This window comes from Typha latifolia, chromosome 11, assembly GCF_019914945.1.
Source record: "Typha latifolia isolate L0001 chromosome 11, TyphaL0001v2, whole genome shotgun sequence".
Taxonomy (NCBI): Eukaryota; Viridiplantae; Streptophyta; class Magnoliopsida; order Poales; family Typhaceae; genus Typha; species Typha latifolia.
In genome coordinates this window covers 3,546,257-3,567,770 of record NC_133096.1, presented here as the reverse complement: position 1 = coordinate 3,567,770, position 21,514 = coordinate 3,546,257, and the positions used below count along the sequence as shown (strand labels likewise).

The 21,514-nt window shown below is 37.6% G+C and overlaps 1 protein-coding gene across 1 annotated transcript in view; it reads left to right on the top strand.

Moving 5' to 3' along the window:
• Window positions 1-19,696, top strand: part of LOC140797645 (adenylyltransferase and sulfurtransferase MOCS3-2) — a 46,954-nt gene extending 27,258 nt beyond the window's left edge. Inside the window, exons 9-11 of the mRNA XM_073151253.1 lie at window positions 263-381; window positions 4,780-4,899; window positions 19,020-19,696. Coding sequence (XP_073007354.1) covers window positions 263-381; window positions 4,780-4,899; window positions 19,020-19,400 — 620 coding nt within the window. The 3' untranslated portion in view covers window positions 19,401-19,696. The remainder of the gene's footprint in view (window positions 1-262; window positions 382-4,779; window positions 4,900-19,019) is intronic.
• The last annotated feature ends 1,818 nt before the right edge of the window (window positions 19,697-21,514 follow it).

Below are 21,514 nucleotides of genomic sequence, written 5' to 3'. Positions count from 1 at the left end.
GTCTCTAACATGTTGGTCTTCTAGCACAAAAAAATAAAAACTTGTTAAATACTTAAATCTATACAATACTTTCTTTATCTTGATTGCTAATCTAGGAAACCTGCAAATCCATGAATTTAGGTTTCCACTTTGTAGAAATTTTGGTTTAAAGTTTTAAACTCTAATGCGGATCATTTTCTATAAGAAAAGGTTTGCCTAAACATTGTTTATGAGTCTGCATTACTTCAGTCCTAGACATAACTAATTTTCTTTTTATGCTTAGTTCCTGGAGTGATTGGTTGTCTACAAGCTTTGGAGGCTATAAAAGTTGCTAGTGGGGTTGGTGATTCCCTTTGTGGTAGAATGCTTCTCTTTGACGCACTGTCTTCTCGTATTCGGATTGTATGTTCCTCGACCATATACAATTCTTGATATTCCTATCTATAATTGATGGTTGAAATCTTTCAATATTCTTCCCTCATTTGATTTATCAAATTCATCATTTTTTGTACATAACTACATATATTATTGGAACATGAAGGAAAATTAGGCAGGTTGTCGTATTTATGCTTATTTCATCTTACAGACATGGACTTGCTGAGTATTAATATTTAAATCCTGCATACATCATGAAAAGTAAAAGTGCTCTTCTTAACATTGTCTACTCCCTTGAATTGGATAAAAAAATAAGAAGCTGAACACTGACTTTAAAGTTTCACAGAACTGATTTGATCCATGGATTAAATGTGATAATGAGAGCATAGATTCCTGTTGTTATGACTCGAAAACGGAATTATGACCGGCCATGCACCTCAATACGCTTGAGATATACGAAGCCTTACTAATACTTTGTAAGTGTACAATGGTAAGAATAAATAAAAGAAGATAATTTGTTTTATTTGATTTAAACTAATTGCCATGAAAATAAAGCAATGTCATTATTACTGTATCTCTAAACTAAATTAAATTAACAAATAATCTAAAATATAAGAAGAAATAGGTAGGTCCTAAGTGGAGGTTGGATTCCGGTGCATCTCGCTCAATCGCCACACTGACCATTACATAAAATAATAGAAGAAATAAAAAAAGAAATCATGAGCCAACAACTATAGCTCAATGAGTGGAATCCACTTGAAAACCAAATAATTCTAAAATTTTATAGTGTTAAATAAAACTCAAGTTCAACAATATAAATGACAATTTTTTATAAGCATGCTTTTAAATAATGACAATAATAATAATAGAGAGTCATAACTTGTAACCTTGCTCAGTTTCAACATATTAACATCTTTCTCAAAAATAATAATATCATTTGTCTCAATGGATCTATACCCTGTGGATCCACAGTAACTAGAAGTCAGCTCGAGATGACGCTTAGGTTTTTTCCTCATAGCTGATCCGGTTATGGTTATCAAGAAGTGTCACTATGTGATCAACACACCTTATCTTTTCCACTAATTGTTGAGAGAGGTTAGAATCACCTTAGAAAGTTTTTGATCTATCATGGAACTGTTCCCTAACCCCCGCCAGAGTCACCTAAAAAAAGTCACCGCAGTGATCTGAAATATGACTTTCCCCTGAACTTCCAATTAGACTTAAGTCACTACGAAAAGCCGCAAGCAATCTATACTGGGACTGTTTATCTAAGTCATACCAATACTAGTTTTTTTTCCCACTAAAATTTGTAATTTGTATAAAGTATGGTAATGCACTGAGTATAATAATTAAATGTACACAGAAAATGTAATAAATAAATTTGCACATAGAATATGTAATAAATAAATTTGCACACAATAAATTACATAGTCCGATAAAGATACGAAATATAATATAAATAAATATATGAGGGAACCCACTCACCTGAGTCTAGGTAAGACAATTGAAAAAATCATCACCTTTAAACAATACATAAATAACATAAATTTTAATTTATCCCTAATAAAGTTTCTGAATTGTTAAAACTAAAATAATGGCTACAATGGGTTGAATAAAACCCATTGGATTGGGCTGGGCTGCAGCTGGCTCGCAGCCCAACCTTCTCACCTTTTGCTAATTGAGCTGGGCCAAGGCCTAACCCAAAGTCAACAAAGAATTGGGATGCAGGTCGGCCTGCAGCCCATGACTTATTATTAAAGGGTCAGGTCAGGTCTATAACCTAGATTTGAAGGTTTTTAAGATAGGATAGGATTAGGGTTTTTAATAAGATAGGATTAGGGTTAATAAGATAGGATTAGGGTTTTTAATTTATAGGTTAGGTTTTAATCCCAATCTCTAATCGAATTTTGATTCGTCGCATGACTGAGAAGGAGAGGGAGGGGGTTGCACGTGCTCCCTCTTCTCTCTCAAATTTCTTTTTTTCAGTTCTCACAACTGTGAGGACTAGCACAGATCGATATGTATTGTGCTAATAAATTATCAGCAGTGAACTAGGAGAGTATCTCAATACTCCATTATGGCCATCCATGTCGATCTGTGCCATTAGAAAGTTTTGATAAAAATGCCAGGTAAGTGTCAAGAATTTGTCTCCCTATAATACAACTTTACATTCTCTAAATTGTGGCAAAAGTTTGATATATAAAATATGATGATGGCAAAACCTTTACTATGAAAGAGATATAATTAAATGAATCTGATTTCCAGATAAAAAAGAATCACACTAATACTGTACACAAATTAAAAGATATATATGAAATACCACAAATATCCAGAAACATTTCAGTGTTTGCATTAAAGGGAAAATGTTTTTTATTTTTGAATTGATATTATAAGAAACTTGTTTTGCTATCATCAAAATAAAGTACTAAGCACATTATTTGTATTATCAAAATCAAATACCAAACTATTGAAGCCTTAGGGCTGACACAGCCTTATTCTCATTTCTAAAGAGACTATTTCCAAGGCTTGAACCTATGATCTCTTAAGATGCATGGTGCAAGTCTTACTGTCACACCATATACCTTCTTTGCATACCTTGAGTGGCCAAAGCTTTTGCCTCTCCAGATGTTCGGTCCAATTTTGATGATGGCATGTAGATTAGGTTGTAAAATTACCAGGGGAATCTAGGAAAGTAATAGTATAACAATGAGGTCATGGCATCATCATCATCAGAGCTCAGTTTCTGCATCATAATTCTGTTTCAAGCTCTAGTGTGATGAGTCATGATGATCTTCTATTTAAGTTATTCTAATATTCTAATATTGGTAAGATCAGCAATCTAGTCTCACTAGTAGCACAAAATCAATTTATTGATAAATTATATTACTTAGTCAACTTTGGTCATCTAACATAGACACTAAATTATCCAGAATTTCAAGGTTGGGATATAGATGCAACACTCTAGTACGAAATAAAAAGTTGCAAGAATGAAAAAGGAAACAGGAAGCAAGTTAGATTTATATAACTATGATAACTAGCTTTGGAGATCTGGATTTTCTGCATAAATTGGAATCTGAGCATGTCTTTCTTTTTGACTAAATTTTTTTCCTCCTATTCCCATTGGTCAGAAGCATCCAGCAGTGCCTTGCAGTAGGAGTAAAGCTGCTAATCTAAGTGTTGGGAACTTGTTATGGAGTTCACTTTTTAAATATAAATAAACAATATTTCCTTGTTTAGATCATAATTAGAGCATGATTTTTATGTAATTTTGTATTACTTTATCAGGATTGGCTGTGTAAATTTCATTCTTTTGTTCAGATACACCTTGCTCTACCTCATATTCTCCTGTGTTGATTTATTCGACGAAAGCCAAAAGTAAGGGAAATAGGAATCTTATTTAAATTTCCACTTTTATGCTCATATAGTCTCCTGCAGGCCATATATCTTTACCACTGTAGAGTACTCACCTTGTTAAGTTTAGTTCAATCTAGAACTAGGTAGTGATGGCATACCATTATGTAGCTTCATGATATTTTTGGTTTTCCTTTGCATTTATTGACAACTTCACTTAGGAATTTCTCACTAATTCAGTTCATGATATTTTTGGTTTTCCTTTGCATTTATTGACAACTTCACTTAGGAATGTTAGTCTTCCATAGTATGGTCTCTGACGAAAATACCAAACTATCCCAACAAAAAAGAAAAAGAGATGGTGGCATAAGACATCAAGATTGTGGCCAGGGATGTTTCACATTTGGCATTTTAATTTTCTTTATTGTGCCCGATGCAAGCTTAGTCACAAGCCATCTACTTTGCACTACAGTGTTAGCATCTACATCTCCTACTTGCTAATTAGAATGAGAATGACCTTGCATCATTCAGATATTTTGGTTGATATGTATCATTGCTTACTGTTATTTTGGCATATATTCCTTTGGAAGATATTTCCAGACTGGTGGGATTTACATTGAGATCTGAAATTACTAAATGACTTGCTCCAATAGGGTCTAAATGTTACATTTGGTGATATGCTTTCTGACACAATTTTGGTGATGCGTTAACACTCACAATCAGGCAAAAGGTTTCTATTTGACCCATACAAATCATTCAGACCTGTGAAACTTTTTAGCCTGTAGGTGTTTACAAGGTTTCTATCTACAATTATTTACTGCAGATATAGCTTTATCATTATGAGGTAGATCAGAGTTTAGGCCATCAATAAAAGAATATTAAGATCCCTTTTTAATATTTGAAATATGTTTTCCCAAGGAAACTGGAAGTCTAAAATTTTGATTTGTTAGTTAAACCTTAAATTTAGAAAATTAGAATGTCATTTAAATGTTCTACTGTTTGCTTTTATGATTCTACATTTTAAAGCATCTAATAATGCTCTTGTTGAGTCTCACCTACTATGGAACTTCACAGGTCAAGATTCGAGGAAGATCATTGTTTTGCACTGTTTGTGCAGAACATTCAAGCTTTACAGAACAAGAGTTCCAAAGATTTGATTATGAGAAGTTTACTCAATCACCGATGTCAGATAAGGTAGTTATTTTTGTCTCCTGACCTCATAGTTACTCTTGCTATCATTCTACTTGATCTGTTGTTAACTCGAGTTACTTCGGCTTTTGATTTCCTATATAATGATTCTGGAAAATTTATAAAATCACACTACCTTAACCTCGTAATTTTTCTTAGCCATGCATTTTGTTTTTATTGCCTTGAAAACACCTCGTTAAATTTAACCTAACAGTTTATGATGAAATAAAGAATATTCTACTATTTTCATAAATAAAAATAAAATTCCTCTCGACAAAGTTGTCATCTATCTCCATCCTATCAAAGAGATGAGTGCGATAGGTTAACTTAACTCATCTATATAATAACTATTACGGACCAGATTTGGACTGACCTAAATGTAAGAAATTATAAAAATTTGTATGGTGGTAGCTTTAGAAGTTAGAGTTCTAATGGTTTTAATTTTACATAAATTGGAGGTTGGGATGAAAAGATATAAATAAAATAGTGGATGAAGGTGAGAACGTGACAGATTGGTAAATATCTGATGTTGTGGCGGTCGTCGGAGAGTGGCGGACAGTCAAGAGTGGTGATGAACGGCCATATAATAGGGTGGCTCGTGGTGGAGGATAGTGGCTAGGGTTTGGGTGTTTGGAAGGGTTCTACGGTTACAATCTATTCCTATGAAGATAAAAACGATCTAATAGTTACAATAAAATGGTAAATACGATAATAAGAAAATAACGAAACTTAATTAATTTTCAATACTTGAATACTTGTATGCTTAACAAAGAAGCCCAGCATCTCTATATATAAATGTTGGGTACAATGAGTCATACTCGGATAGACTTATACGACTCAATCTAGAACTTGGCTTATATGATTTAATTTGATTTACCTTAATGACTTACATGATTTAACTAGATTTACTCCAAGGGCTTACATAAGCATGATCAATTAAAAGATAAATAGGCTTGATCTATTGAGCTCAATATCCATGATGCGATCCGATCTGATTTGATCCGGTTCATATCAATAACTATCGGTTAAGTGTACTAATATTAATGTGTTTTTGAAATAATAAATGAAAAATTGTAGGTGTCAAATGATAAATATCCATATGATAGGGTGTTAATAAGAAAAGAAAAAGTAGTATGTGTTTTTTCAGAATTCTCAATAATTTTTGTATTAAGGCTGCAAATAATTCACTGTCATTTTTAGAGCTTGTGTTTTTAAAAAGGGTGCTCTGAAGTTTTGGTTGAAATCAATCTGCTTTGAAATTAGTTCTGGAACTAGGAATGCATCTGGTTTGCCTACACAATTTTTGCCGTATTGGGCTAAACCTGGACCCATTTTCAGTTGGTTTTGGGCAAAAGAGAATCAACTAGAGCGGAGAAAGGACACAACAGTGATAGCCTGCCTACCATGTAGCAACAAAGCACATGCTCTGGCACCATTGTCAAGCTAGCAGAGAGACCATAGAGAAAACACTAGGGAAGCAGATGAGAACATCTCCAGCTGGGGACGATGGGTTAGGTAGTGTGCATCAGTGTTGAAGGAGGTGCCAAGGAAATCTAGTGGAGGCGATGATTTGGGTTAGGTTAGAAGATGAGGAAAGATGAGGGGGCTTATCTGGCATTTAGAATCTACGATAACTAGTAGCAAATCACTTTCTTTTAAGTTCTCTTAGAATGAATATCAAAGAAGAGAATTCATTTTGGTTCTCAGAAAAATGGAACTCCATTAGTTATGTTGATCAAATAAATAAGTTTTATTACTGATCGTCGACATATTATCAGCTCATCAGTTTTATTACTGATCGAACATATTAGTATTTTAATTAAGTTCATTTAGGAAGGAGCTCCATTAATCACATTATCATTTTACACACCAAGGAAGCAAATCAGTCGAGATGATTGTCTACTACTAAAATTGCTGCAGTCGGGAGACTTGACAACCCCTTATTGGTCGTCTTATCAAGTGATGTTTTAAACTTCTCTTACCTGCAACACTTAATTTGATATCCAATAAGAGTCTGCAAATGGTTGACTGCAGGAAATTACTGCAGTGATGGTTGTTGATAATTTGCTCTTATTCAGAAAGGCATATTGGATTACAGGATTACGGCCACCTGCATATGTGTGCAACTAAACTGTATGGTCCTTTAAAGGTTAAGGCTAACTAATCTACGCAAGCCCCACTGGTCAATAGTAGTTGTCACCACTTGCACCAAATGAATGAAATAACTTATAAGACTTCATTTGGTTTCAACCTTAAGTCCATTCTTGGATAAGTTTATTTAGGTGTTCTATGATGCAATAGTATTTAACTATGAGGTTTTGCCCATTTTGTTGTTGAGTTTTAAAATATGGATAAAAGTGATGTGAAACAATAGGATCGTTAGGATTCTAGGAACGATGATGGTGAAAGAAAAAGGAATGAGATTTTAAACCTCTATTCTTAACTAGGATTTCACACCCAAAATTCACGTTGGAGATAAATCTCAAGAAATTTCATTTCTTCATTAATCCCGATTAAGTAAAAAGCTAGTTTATATATAGACCTTACAAATGAAAATAAACAAAATAACATTCTAAACAATTACAAATATAACACTAAACACCATAAATAACAAATATATAAGAAAAATAATTGTCTTAAAACTAATTTTCTAAAGAAAAACTACAGTGATACATGTGTTCGTGTAATATGTCACTGATATCCACATTATTTTTCTGGAGTGGAAGAGAACTCGACTTTATCGAGTGTGTCCTCTATAGCATTCATATTGTTTTAGTCCTATAGTTTTCTGACATTCAAAATCATTTCATTCAAGCCAAATATCATTAGGTTCATAGATAGGTTTTGCACCTCCACGCTCAAGCAAGGGTTTCACACCAAGTTTTCCTAATGAGGTCTAGCCTTGTTGGGCTCGACAGTTCCAAGTCACTTTAGTCAAGATAAGTATCATCATGCTTAGGGCTAGGTTTCAGACCTGCACCCTCAACCTATGGTTTCACACCCTAATGTTCTTGATTGTCTAATACTTGTCTTTAGTTTCAGAATGGGCACTAATCATGGGGATGAGAAAAAGAGTTGATGAGGATGTGACAGTGGTGGATGAGGGTTGGCGGCTACCAGCAGGTGACGATAAGTGGAGTTAAGAGAAAATGTAGTGGGGACACCACTTTTTGTCACGTTTATTCTCGTAAGTACAAAAGGGCTGCACCCGTGGCCCTTTGGCTTAACGAGGGTTGTGACTAGTCACCTTATAGGGCTATTTTTTTCATCTTATCTTTTAGTCACCTTCTAGGGCTATTTTCTTCTTTTAACTTTTACTTTATTTGGCATATATAAAGGCTTGTAATTATCTTTTATGGGTTAATGAATATTTTGAGAGCTTTTGCCTATTGAGTGTTTGTTAGTGGATTCCAATGTCGGTGGATTCCGACACCCCGATTGGTGGATTCCTCGGGTTTGATTATTTCTCCCTACTTTTTCTTCTCAACTCTACAATCAAGACGTTGTTCTGCATCAGCTTTGGTATCAGAGCAGATCGTTTCCTAGTTTATGGACACTCCATCGCCTGGATTCTACGCAGCACCTCATCTTTTCTTCGTCAGATCAATTGCTCCACGAACACCAGATCGCTACGAGATCCGTCGCCCGATAACATTAGGATCCGGATCCGAGTTACGCGAGGAGATCACTCTCCAGAAGAAAAACAATAAACCATTACCATCACAAGGAGATAATCACAAGTAAGCTTTATTCAATAGATTTTCTTTCCCCGTTTTAGATTAAAAAAAAAAAGAAAGAGCTCTCTAACAAAAAAAAAAGAGAAGAGAAAAAAAAAAGAAAGAGCTCTCTGAAAAAAAAAGAGAAAAAAAATTCGAAATTCAGTTTGTTTGTTTCATCTTTATCTTTAACTTTAGATTTCGAAATTAATTTTAGAAGATACTTTTTTCTTCTTTTCTTATTTACCTTTCCTTAATTTTAGGAAATTAGTTTCTATAATTTTGGAATTAATTTCCAAAATTTTAGGGATTAGTTTCCATAATTTTAGGGATTAGTTTCTAAAATTTTAGGGATTAGTTTCCATAATTTTAGGGATTAGTTTCCATAATTTTTGAAAATTAGTTCCCTAATATTAAGATAAATACCTATCTTATCTACTTCCTTAACTTAATCCCAACCAACCCAATCCAAACCCATCGTCATCTTCCTCCTCTTTAGCCCCAGCCATCACTCACATCCATCATCCCATCTTCCTCTGTTCGTCGACGCTGCCGCCGACCTCCACGGACGACGCTACCGCCGATTTCCACGACCCTTGCTCTGCCATGCCACCATCTTCACCATCTACTACTGTCGTCGCTGCAACCCCTGCGCGGGCCTGCCACTGCTTCATCGCAGTCGTTGCTGCCATTCTTGCAGCTCCCTACCATCGCAGCCGCCGCCGCTGTCCCTACCACTGCAGCCATCGCCACAGTCGCTGTTATTGGATTCCGGCCACCGTTATCACGATCACCATCTACAGTGGACGTGCGACATTCGGTAACATCCATCCTTTCTTTACTATTATTTGTTAGTCTTAAAATAGCAACTGTCTTTCTGTTGGTGTGGATCATAAACATATTAAGCCTGTTATTGCCTGCTATTGCCTACCTATTTACATTGCTAAATTCATTTGTTTTATTTTAACAAGCGCTTGAGTCTGATATTGCCTACCTACTTTTTGTTTGTTACAAAAAAAAAATAATTAATATTAATGGTAGAACTAGCTAGATTAGAGGGAAAGTCTTGACATAGCTGCAGTCCCCGTCTCGATCTCGAGAGCTTGTACTATTGGTTTGCAATTTTTCTACTGAGTTTGATTAGCTCTTATTGAAAACTTCATAAGTGGCTGTAGGTTATTCTGGTTATTACTCCCTTATTGTTCGCTGTGATCTCTTAGCTTGCATATCATCATTCATTTATTGCATTTATTTTTTTAGTGTTAGAGACACTTTATATGAACCTTCGTAGTGGTAGGAGAGTATCTCACCCTTCATCCCAGTCTGTTATGGAACCCAATACCATAGAAGATTTTCGTCGATTTTTACAAGAGTCTATTGAAACCATTACTACTAGAGGATGACTTCAATGCTCGTCTTGAAGCTATTGAGATGGGTCGTGACCAACATGAGACTAGGAGTGACGTCGGTGCGTCCAACACGGGTGCCACGCGTGCCGCTCCTAATGTCGAGACCCATCGACAGGTTCCATACTACCCTCACCATGAGAGAGGTCCTGAGAGAGAACCCCATAGGCAAAATTATCGTGAAAATACATTTGATTTTCAAAATAATAGGGGGTTTAGAGGCAATGCCGCCTTTAGAGAATCTCAAAACTATGATAATCAAATCATGAAAAATATTAAGGTGGATGCCCCAACTTTTGACGGTCGCTTAGATCCTGCTATATTTACTGACTGGCTCCGTGAGATGGACCGTTTCTTTGAGTGGTATGATCTACCAGAAAATCGACGCGTTAGATTTGCCCAAATGAAACTAGTCGACCGGGCCAAACTATTTTGGCAAAGTATAGAACAACTATTAGTGCGATGAAACCAACCTCCCATAATTCATTGGCCTGAAATGAAAGAAAAATTAAAAGAAAAATATTTGCCACATTCTTATCTTGGTGACCTTTTGGATCAATGGAATAATTTTAAACAAGGAAATAGGCTTGTGAGCGGTTATGTCTTCCAATTTGAGGAATATATGCTGAGGTGTAATATTGTGGAGGATGAGAGGATGATATTGAGTCGTTGGATCAAGCTTACACTCTTGCGTTGAACTATGAGATGGTTAATAGGCAACAATTGCCTAGGCGACCAATTGGGCGCACACCTCCCAATTACGCACCTACTGGCGTAAAAGCTCCACCACCATTGGTACCTATCAGAACTACCCAAACTGCCACACCTGCCCAACCTGACAAAGGGAAGGGCCCCTCAATGAAACTGCACCTTTTAATAACCCCCGTCGATGTTACAAATACCGACAAATTGGTCATGTAGCCTCAAACTGTCCTCGAAAGACCTTTTATCTTGGGGAACAGGATGACATTATCGGAGAAAATGAGCTCAATGAATAAGTTTATGAACTTGACCCTGATGATGTCCAAGATAGTGATGAAGATCGTAATTATGGAGACCATACTGTTGGTGTTGTTCGTTGCACTTTGACGCAACCCCGGGAGATCGATGATTGGCGAAGGAATGCAATATTCCACACCTACATTAAATGTGGGACTAAAGATTGCAAAGCCATCATCCACAATGGGAGTTGTATTAACGTCATCTCTTCTAATGTTATATCTCGCCTGGCGTTAAAGTCTACACCTCATCCGAATCCTTATAAGGTATCTTGGGTAAATGATTCTTTCATTGCTATAAATGAGAGATGCCTCGTTCCTATCACTTTCCTTTCTTATAAGGAAGATGTGTGGTGCGACATTGTGCCGATAGATGTAGGGCATATTATTTTAGGCTGCCCTTGGTTATTTGATCATGATGTAACTATTTTTGGGTGTTCCAACTCGTGCTCTTTCAATTTTGAAGGCAAAAAAATAACGATAAATCCTATGCGCCCTAAAATAATTCCTCGGGTTTGATTATTTCTCCCTACTTTAAAACCATGAACAACTTCAAATGGGCTCATACCAATAGACCTATTAATAGAGTTATTATATGCAAATTGGGCTATAGGAAGAATGACATCCCAGTTTTTGTTATGATTACCCACGAGACAGCGCAAAAGATTTCCAAGACTACAATTAACAACCTCGGTTTGACCATCGGTTTGAGGATGATAGGCAGTAGAAAATTTTAATTTTGTGCCAATCATGTGCCATAAAGTTTTCCAAAAATAGCTCATAAAGCAAACATCCCGGTCGGAAACAATAGTTTTTAGAAGACCATATAACTTGACGATATGGGCAAAGTACAATTTGGCCACTTGTGACGCATCAGAGGTCTTACTACAAGGAATAAAATGGCCATCTTAGAGAAGCGATCCACAACCACGAGAATTGAATCATGTTTTCTAAATGTGCGAGGCAAGCCCAGGACAAAATCCATACTAACGTCCTGCCACGGGTGATCAGCCATAGGTAACGGAGTGTAAAGTCCAGTGTTTTGTTTTCTGTGCTTTGCTAACTGACAAGTCCTACATTGACTAACTAATTTTGCGACGTCACGTTTGAGACTTGGCCAATAGAATTGGCGCTCCACTTCCTCAATGGTCTTATCACATCCAAAATGACCCAATAGACCGCCGGCATGGATCTCCCAAACAAGGAAGTCATGCACGGACGTACGGGGAACACAAAGCTTGTTAGCCTTAAACAAGTAACCGTCTTGGAGGGAATAACTGTCCAAAGCTAAGTTCAGATCAGTCAGCAAAGTGAGAATGATTTCGCCAAAGTCCAGACAAGTTGTATAATCTTCCTTCATTTTATCAAACCCAGTGACTTTGATGCTAATGGCAGACAAAAGGTAAACCCTTCGGCTAAGCGCATCAGCCGTCTTATTCTCAACCCGAGCTCTATGTTTGAGTACAAAAGTATACTCCTATAAGAACTCGATCCAACGAGCATGTCTCGAATTTAGTTTCTTCTGAGAATTTAGGAATCGAAGAGCTTCGTGGTCGGAATAAAGCACGAATTCATGGGGAAGTAAATAATGGCGCCAATAGCGTAAAGCTTGAATAACAGCATAAAATTCCTTATCGTAAGTGGAGTACTTTTTCTTAGCCTCATTTAGTTTTTCGCTGAAATAGGCAATAGGATGGCATTTCTGGCTAAGGACACCGTCGATCTCGATGCCTGAGGCATCACATTCCACCTTGAAAGCTTTAGAAAAATCAGGAAGACGCATTACAGGCACTATTGTCATTTTCTTCTTAATCTCTTCAAAAGCTTTATCTACTGCCTTACTCCAATGAAAATCTCCTTTCTTCAAGCAAGCAGTGATCGGCGACATGATAGTACTAAACCCTCGAATGAAGCGGCGATAAAAGTAGCAAGGCCATGAAAGCTATGCACATCATGAATATTTCGTGGTTTCGGCCAATCAACAATTGCCTTGACCTTCTCAGGGTCAGCGCGGACTCCTTCTGAAGTAACCACAAATCCTAAGAAGATGACTTGATCGACAAGAAAAAAACACTTCTTTCTATTGCCATAGAGTTTAGCAGCACGTAGCGCTAGACAGATTTGATGCAAATGGTCCAAATGAAACTCTTTTAATTGACTATAAATCAAAATGTCATCAAAATACACCACAAGAAATTTGCCCATGAATGGGCGAAGCACTTGTGTCATAACACGCATGAAAGTGTTTGGGGCATTTGATAAACCGAAAGGCATTACCAACCATTCATACAACCCGTCTTTCGTCTTAAAAGCAGTTTTCCATTCATCGCCTGGGCGAATTCGGATTTGGTGATAACCACTTTTAAGATCGATCTTAAAGAAAATTGAAGCTCCCGCCATTATATTTGACTGTTATTTTATTGACTGTTATTTTATTTGACTGTTATTTTATTGATGGCTCGACTATCGACACACATACGCCAGGACCCATCCTTCTTTGGCATGAGCAAGGCAGGCACAGCACAAGGGCTTAGGCTCTCGCGGATGAAACCTTTCATAAGAAGTTCATTTACCTGATGTTGTAGTTCAGCATGTTCGTTGGGGCTCATTCGATAGTGTGGCATGTTTGGGAGGGACGCTCCGGGGACAAAGTCAATTGCATGTTGGATATCGCGTAAAGGAGGCAATTGGTCCGGCAGATCATCCGAAAACACATCTTGAAACTCATTTAGTATAGAAGCAGATTCGTCGGATGATGGAGTGAGGGTAGTGCTCCCAACTTCACGAGCCACCAAGGCAAACACAATAGAACCTTGGTTTGCTTCCTTTTCAAATTCTTTAGAATTTATTATGTGCAAACCCTTTTTACTTGGAGCATTTTTCTTGTTCTCTTTATTAATTATTTTAGGGCGCATAGGATTTATCGTAATCTTTTTGCCTTCAAAATTGAAAGAGTAGGAGTTTGAACGCCCAAAAATAGTTACATCATAATCAAATAACCAAGGGCGGCCTAAAATAATATGCCCTACATCCATCGGCACAATGTCGCACCACGCATCTTCTTTATAAGAAAGGAAAGTGATAGGAACGAGGCATCTCTCATTTATAGCAATGAAAGAATCATTTACCCAAGATACCTTATAAGGATTCGGATGAGGTGTAAACTTTAACGCCAGGCGAGATATAACGTTAGAAGAGACGGCGTTAATACAACTTCCACTGTCGATGATGACTTTGCAATCTTTAGTCCCACATTTAATGTAGGTGTGGAATATTGCATTCCTTCGCCAATCATCGATCTCCCGGGGTTGCGTCAAAGTGCAACGAACAACACCAACAGTATGGTCTCCATAATTACGATCTTCATCACTATCTTGGACATCATCAGGGTCAAGTTCATAAACTTATTCATTGAGCTCATTTTCTCCGATAATGTCATCCTGTTCCCCAAGATAAAAGGTCTTTCGAGGACAGTTTGAGGCTACATGACCAATTTGTCGGTATTTGTAACATCGACGGGGGTTATTAAAAGGTGCAGTTTCATTGAGGGACCCTTCCCTTTGTCAGGTTGGGCAGGTGTGGCAGTTTGGGTAGTTCTGATAGGTACCAATGGTGGTGGAGCTTTTACGCCAGTAGGTGCGTAATTGGGAGGGGTGCGCCCAATTGGTCGCCTAGGCAATTGTTGCCTATTAACCATCACGTAGTTCAACGCAAGAGTGTAAGCTTGGTCCAAGTAGGTAACCTCCCGGAACACTAACTCTATTCGAATGTCGTCGTTAAGGCCACGCCTAAAACGACTCAGTGTCATCCTCTCATCCTCCACAACATTATACCTCAGCATATATTCCTCAAATTGGGAGACATAATCGCTCATAGGCCTATTTCCTTATTTAAAATTATTCCATTGATCCAAAAGGTCACCAAGATAAGAATGTGGCAAATATTTTTCTTTTAATTTTTTTTTTTCATTTCAGGCCAATGAATTATGGGAGGTTGGTTTCGTCGTACTAATAGTTGTTCTATACTTTGCCAAAACAATTTGGCCCGACCGACTAGTTTTATTTGGGCAAATCTAACGCGTCGGTTTTCTGGTGGATCATACCACTCAAAGAAATTGTCCATCTCATGGAGCCAGTTAGTAAATATAGCAGGATCTAAGCGACCGTCAAAAGTTAGGGCATCCATCTTAATATTTTTTATAATTTGATTGTCATGGTTTTGAGATTCTTTAAAGGCAACATTGCCTCTAAACCCCCTATTATTTTGAAAATCAAATGTATCTTCACGATAATTTTGCCTATGGGGTTCTCTCTCAGGACCTCTCTCATGGTGAGGGTAGTATGGAACCTGTCGATGGGTCTCGACATTAGGAGCGGCACGCGTGGCACCCGTGTTGGACGCACCGACGTCACTCCTAGTCTCATGTTGGTCACGACCCATCTCAATAGCTTCAAGACGAGCATTGAAGTCGTCCAATCTAGTAGTAATGGTTTCAATAGACTCTTGTAAAAATCGTCGAAAATCTTCCATGGTATTGGGTTCCATAACAGACTGGGATGAAGGGTGAGATACTCTCCTACCACTACGAAGGTTCATATAAAGTGTCTCTAACACTAAAGAAATAAATGCAATAAATGAATGATGGTATGAAAGCTAAGAGATCACAGCGAACAATAAGGGAGTAATAACCAGAATAACCTACAGCCACTTATGAAGTTTTCAGTAAGATCCAGTCAGACTCAGTAGAAAAATTGCAAACTAGTAGTACAAGCTCCTGAGATCGAGACGGGGACTGCAGCTATGTCAAGACTTTCCCTCTAACCTAGCTAGTTCTACCGTTAATATTAATTGTGTTTTTTTTTGTAACAAACAAAAAGAAGTAGATAGGCAATATAAGGCTCAAGCACTTGTTGAAATAAAACAAATGAATTAAGCAATGTAAATAGGTAGGCAATAACAGGCTTAATATGTTTATGATCCACACCAACAGAAAGACGGTTGCTATTTTAAAACTAACAAATAACAGTAAAGAAAGGATGGATGTTACCGAATGTCGCACATCCACTGTAGATGGTGGTCGTGATAACGGTGGCCGGAATCCAATAACAGCAATTGTGGCGACGGCTGCGGTGGTAGGGACAACGGCGGCGGCTGCGATGGCAGGGAGCTGCAAGAATGGCAGCGACGACTGCGATGAAGCAGTGGCAGGCCCGCGCAGGAGCTGCAGCGACGACAGTAGTAGATGGTGGCACGGCAGAGCAAGGGTCGTGGAAATCGGCGGTGGCGTCGTCCGTGGAGGTTGGCGGCAGCGTCAGCGAACAAAGGAAGATGGGATGATGGATGTGAGTGACGGCTGGGGCTAAAGAGGATGAAGATGGGTTTGGATTGGGTTGGTTGGGATTAAGTTAGGGAAGTAGATAAGATAGGTATTTATCTTAAAATTAGGGAACTAATTTTCAAAAATTATGAAAACTAATCCTTAAAATTTTGGAAACTAATTCCTAAAATTTTGGAAACTAATCCCTAAAATTATGGAAAAGGTAAATAAGAAAAAATATCTTCTAAAATTAATTCCGAAATCTAAAATTAAAGATAAAGATGAAACAAATAAACTGAATTTCAGATTTTTTTTCTCTCTTTTTTTTTTTGAGAGAGCTCTTTCTTTGTTTTGTTTTTTTAATCTAAAATGGGGAAAGAAAATCTATTGAATAAAGCTTACTTATGATTATCTCCTTGTGATGGTAATGGTTTATTGTTTTTCTCCTTGAGAGTGATCTACTCGCGTAACCCGGATCCGGATCCTAATGTTATCGAGCGACGGATCTCGTAGCGATCTGGTGTTCGTGGAGCGATTGATCTGACAAAGAAAAGATGAGACGCTGCGTAGAATCCAGGCGGTGGAGCGTCCATAAACTAGGAAACGATCCGCTCTGATACTAAAGCTGATGCAGAACAACGTCTCGATTGTAGAGTTGAGAAGAAAAAGTAGGGAGAAATAATCAAACTCGAGGAATCTACCAATCGGGGTGTCGAAATCCACCGACGTTGGAATCCACCAACAAACACTCAATAGGCAAAAGCTCTCAAAATATTCATTAACCCATAAAAGATGATTACAAGCCTTTATATAGGTCAAATAAAGTAAAAAATAAAAGACGAAAATAACCCTAGAAGGTGACTAAAAGACAAGATGAAAAATAGCCCTAGAAGGTGACTAGTCACAACCCTCGTTAAGCCAAAGGGCCACGGGTGTAGCCCTTTTGTGCTTACGAGAATAAACGTGACAAAAAGTGGTGTCCCCACTTGAAGGACAAGTATAGCGGCACAGAATCCAAAGGGCGAGTTTATACCTACTCGGTGGAAACGTTGATAAAGGTTGGGGAAGATGGAGCACGGATAAATTAATGGGCGATAGAGATAGAAAAGGTTGTTTAGAGAAGATTTGAATCCTAAAAACTCATTGCTCTGATACCGAAATAATATGAAACAATAAGATCGTTAGGATTCTAGGAACGATAATAGTGATAAAAAAGAAATTGAGTTTCACACTTTTTTGAACTAGGGCTTCACACCCAAAACTCATATTGGAGATAAATCTCAACAAATTTTATTTCTTCATTAATCCCGATTAAGTAAAAAAACTGGTCTATATATAGACTTTACAAATAAAAATAAGTAAATAACACCCTAAACAATTACAAAAAACAAATTACCCTAAACACCATAAATAGCAAATATATAATAAAAACAAGTGACTTAATACTAATTTCTTAAAGGAGAAACTGTATTGATACATCTGCCCGTGTAATATATCACTAATCTGAATTAAAAAGTGTAATCCTTATCTTGGCAGTGGGTAAGGAGGGTGTGCAAAGATATAGAATGTGAGAGTGAGGAGGTCTAGCAAAGAGAGGGAGAGACGGAGGAGGATGGTGGAGGTGGCAGTTGGTGAGGAAGGTGGGAGTCGAGGTGGTGCAGCATAGAACGAGTGAGAGAAGCAGAGAGAAATGCATGTTTAAGAGAGAGATTCTTGTCTCGTTGTTGAGTTGCCAACATCACCATCTGTCCATTGGTAAGCACAAGAGAGTTGGTGAATGCAAGTGGCGACCCAACTGCCAACCACTTAAGGCCGCTTCCACCTATGCTGCCTACCATAACCTCGCTATGCTGTCCAGCTGTCCTTTTTTGCCACATAAGGCCTATGCAGGATGGCTATGAACTACTGTCCCTTTGGCGGCTGCATACCTGGCTTCCAAGAACACTTTTTAATACCATGATTGAGGATATGTAAAGTGGGATGACCAAAGTAATAATTATAGAATGCCTGTATCCTCCACCAATCTGCTGTTTTGGAAAAACATCACACTTGGAAAATGTGTGCAATGTATGAAACTATCTAAGCAATTGGATATTTTAAACTCCCCATGGTTTTTAGCTTACAATATTGAACCTAGTCAGGTTGGCTACCAGTTTCATTGCATATAGATGAGTACACAATTTCGATAAGGCATGACCAATTGTAGCATGGATAGATAAAACTTTGATTGGTTACTGTTAGTCTGTGCTCCAATGGATTAGTAAATGGAAAGAACATGCAAATTTATTTGTTTTCTTGTGATTATATTCAATCAGTCACTAAAGTCGTGCAGCTTGTTGTGATTGTCAAAGAGACTTCCTATTGCTGCAAATCGATTTTTTATTCTACATATCATATAAATTGTTCTTGCTCTACTTTCAAACTGATAATCTGTGATATCAAAATGTGTTCTTCTGGCATCATCAGTTATGACTTATGGCCACATCTTTTCAGAATTCTGTACATTGGGAAACTATGCATTCATTTTCAGTTCTAGCTGCATGATCTGTTCATCTTTTGAACAGTACTAGCATAGGTTATGCAACTGGTTCAGTGTGTATTAGTCGATATAATAGAAAACAGCAACAAAGTGAGCTATCATTGATATGATATCAGTACTTTATTCATCATATATTTCAATCCAATGCAGTCAAACCAGAAGCTGAGCCTTCTCCCAGAGAATGCCCGAGTTACAAGTACAAAGTACAAAGAAGTAGTTGATAGTGGTGAATCACATATATTGTTGGATGTGCGGCCTGCGCATCACTTTAAAATAGTATCGATTCCTCAGTCTGTGAATATTCCACTTTCCATTTTGGAGGATAAGCTCTCAGCAATTGATTCATATTTGAAAGATGCGGAAGACGGTTCACGTAAACTTTCTTCACTATATGTGGTTTGTCGAAGAGGCAATGATTCCCAGAGAGCTGTTCAGCTTCTCCACAAGAATGGTTTCCTTTCAGCCAAAGATATCATTGGTGGCTTGGAGTCTTGGGCACAAGATGTGGATCCGAAATTTCCTGCTTATTAAGGAGCTTCTATTAAGTGCTACTGTAAAAGTAATTTTATTCTAATTTGCATTCTCTTTGCAGCCATATAAGATCCACTCATCGAGGATGAAACCAGCAATTATTGAACCCTTTTCAACTTGATTAGTTCTTATCTTCTATCCATAATTTCTTGCAGATGTCATTGATGTATTATTGTGGATAAAGACCTAAAGTCCATATAAAGGGCCGCATTTTTGCTTCAGCTTATATGGGAAGTCTAAAGTTGTCATAAAAATCTGATTATTTCACTATAAATGTATTTTATGTTCTAACATTATGCAATCTGAGTAGTATCTTTTTCTTGGTTCTTTTATTATAATTGCAGGTAAAATTTATTCTTTCCTGGAACATGCAAATGAACAAGATCTATTTGCATGAAAGGGTTGGTCTATTTGTAGCTTTCTTTTCAATCTCCACGTAGAAAGCTGTAATGGTCAAAACTGAGAATTTGAAGATTCAATTGTTTCTCCTTCCATGCCTTACACCAGATCACCGCAAGTAGCCCTCCAAAAGGACAGCGGAACCAAAGTGTCTTCTTCATTCTCGTTAGTTATTCCATAATTTAAGCCAGTTGTTGATGTTGAGTCTTTGAAACACCTAAACCTCTAAATACACGTGTAAACCGCGTGGGTAAATCTCCCCACGCGGTGCATCACATGACCTGTCAGTACAAGGATTTCACAAGGCACACAACAGCACAATTTCATCATAAATAAACTCAATTATAAGAGTCCGGATACAAGTCCATAGGCCACAACAAGCCTTCCAAATATACATCCAAAATACAATGCTAAAGTCCAAAATACAACATCGTCATCACGCCCTCGCAGGGGCTTAATACAACTAACAAACCTACTAGAAAGGAAAAGCAGCTACTCCTCGCTATCCGCACCTTCATCCCTTAGCTCTGAAAATAATACCACCACGAGGTGGTGAGCTTAAGAATCCATACAATCTAAAAAAATAATGAAAACACATGTGTATATCCAATATATGCCTATATTTGCTAATGATAACGACATGCTTACTGAAAAGACTTACCACAATTTACTGAATCAATGCAATCGATAAAGATTACCAGCCACTATCTTGGAACATGCTAGTTCATAAACGTATCATGATAAGTTCACACAGATATATAGCTTGATACAATCTCTTATTTGTACACATCTCAATCATAGGTTTTACATGTTATGTATAGCAATAAAATAGCAGTTTAGTTATCTCAGGCCTACCAAAGCATTAATCATACTTATCATCACTCACCGAGTTATTCATCACACAGGGTAAATACTCTAAAGAAACAATCATCCATCATATAATCATCCTTCGAGGGGGGATATATACACATCTAGCGGTAATGTCACCTATACGTGTATGGCAACACTACATGTGATCGGTTGTCTGTGGCCATCAGACTCAGGACCCCGGTCGTAAGCCCATATCTCACTCTCTCTAAATCATCACCGCCCTCGGCGGGAGAATCGGGAGCCCTCGGCTCATCAACAGATGCCCTAACCCTGCGTCGTCGGGTACCGCTAGAGTTATATCCCTGCCTCGCAATCATGTTCTTCTATCATCATAATCTAGTTCTAACTATGCAGTATAACTACCTGAATGTCACACAGGCTTCCCGACCTCAGGTGTAGGCCGCTAATAGTATAGTCATATAAGATACACTCTACCCTTAACCCTGGGCTGAGTGAGTAAGGGTACTGCCTAGTCAAAATTCGACTACTAATGATAGGTGGAAGTGGTGCAGTATTTATGAGTGTATAACGCATGTTATAGTCATCATGATCATTATATTCTATATTCACAGTAATCATACATCTATGCAATGGTATACCATACAGGACACATGTAAAGCATTATCACACTAATGTTTATGCTACATTAACCTTCTCATAATATAATGAGGAGCAGGTTATCAATAACTACATATGCAAGAGATATAACATGGTGTACTAACTGCATGCATTAATACTGACATTTTCTACAGTGTCATGACAGGTATAATGACTATAATTATGTTATTCTAGATTTGTATAACTCTACTCGCCTGTGTAAGTCAGCTAGCCGGCTCCTCCGGAAG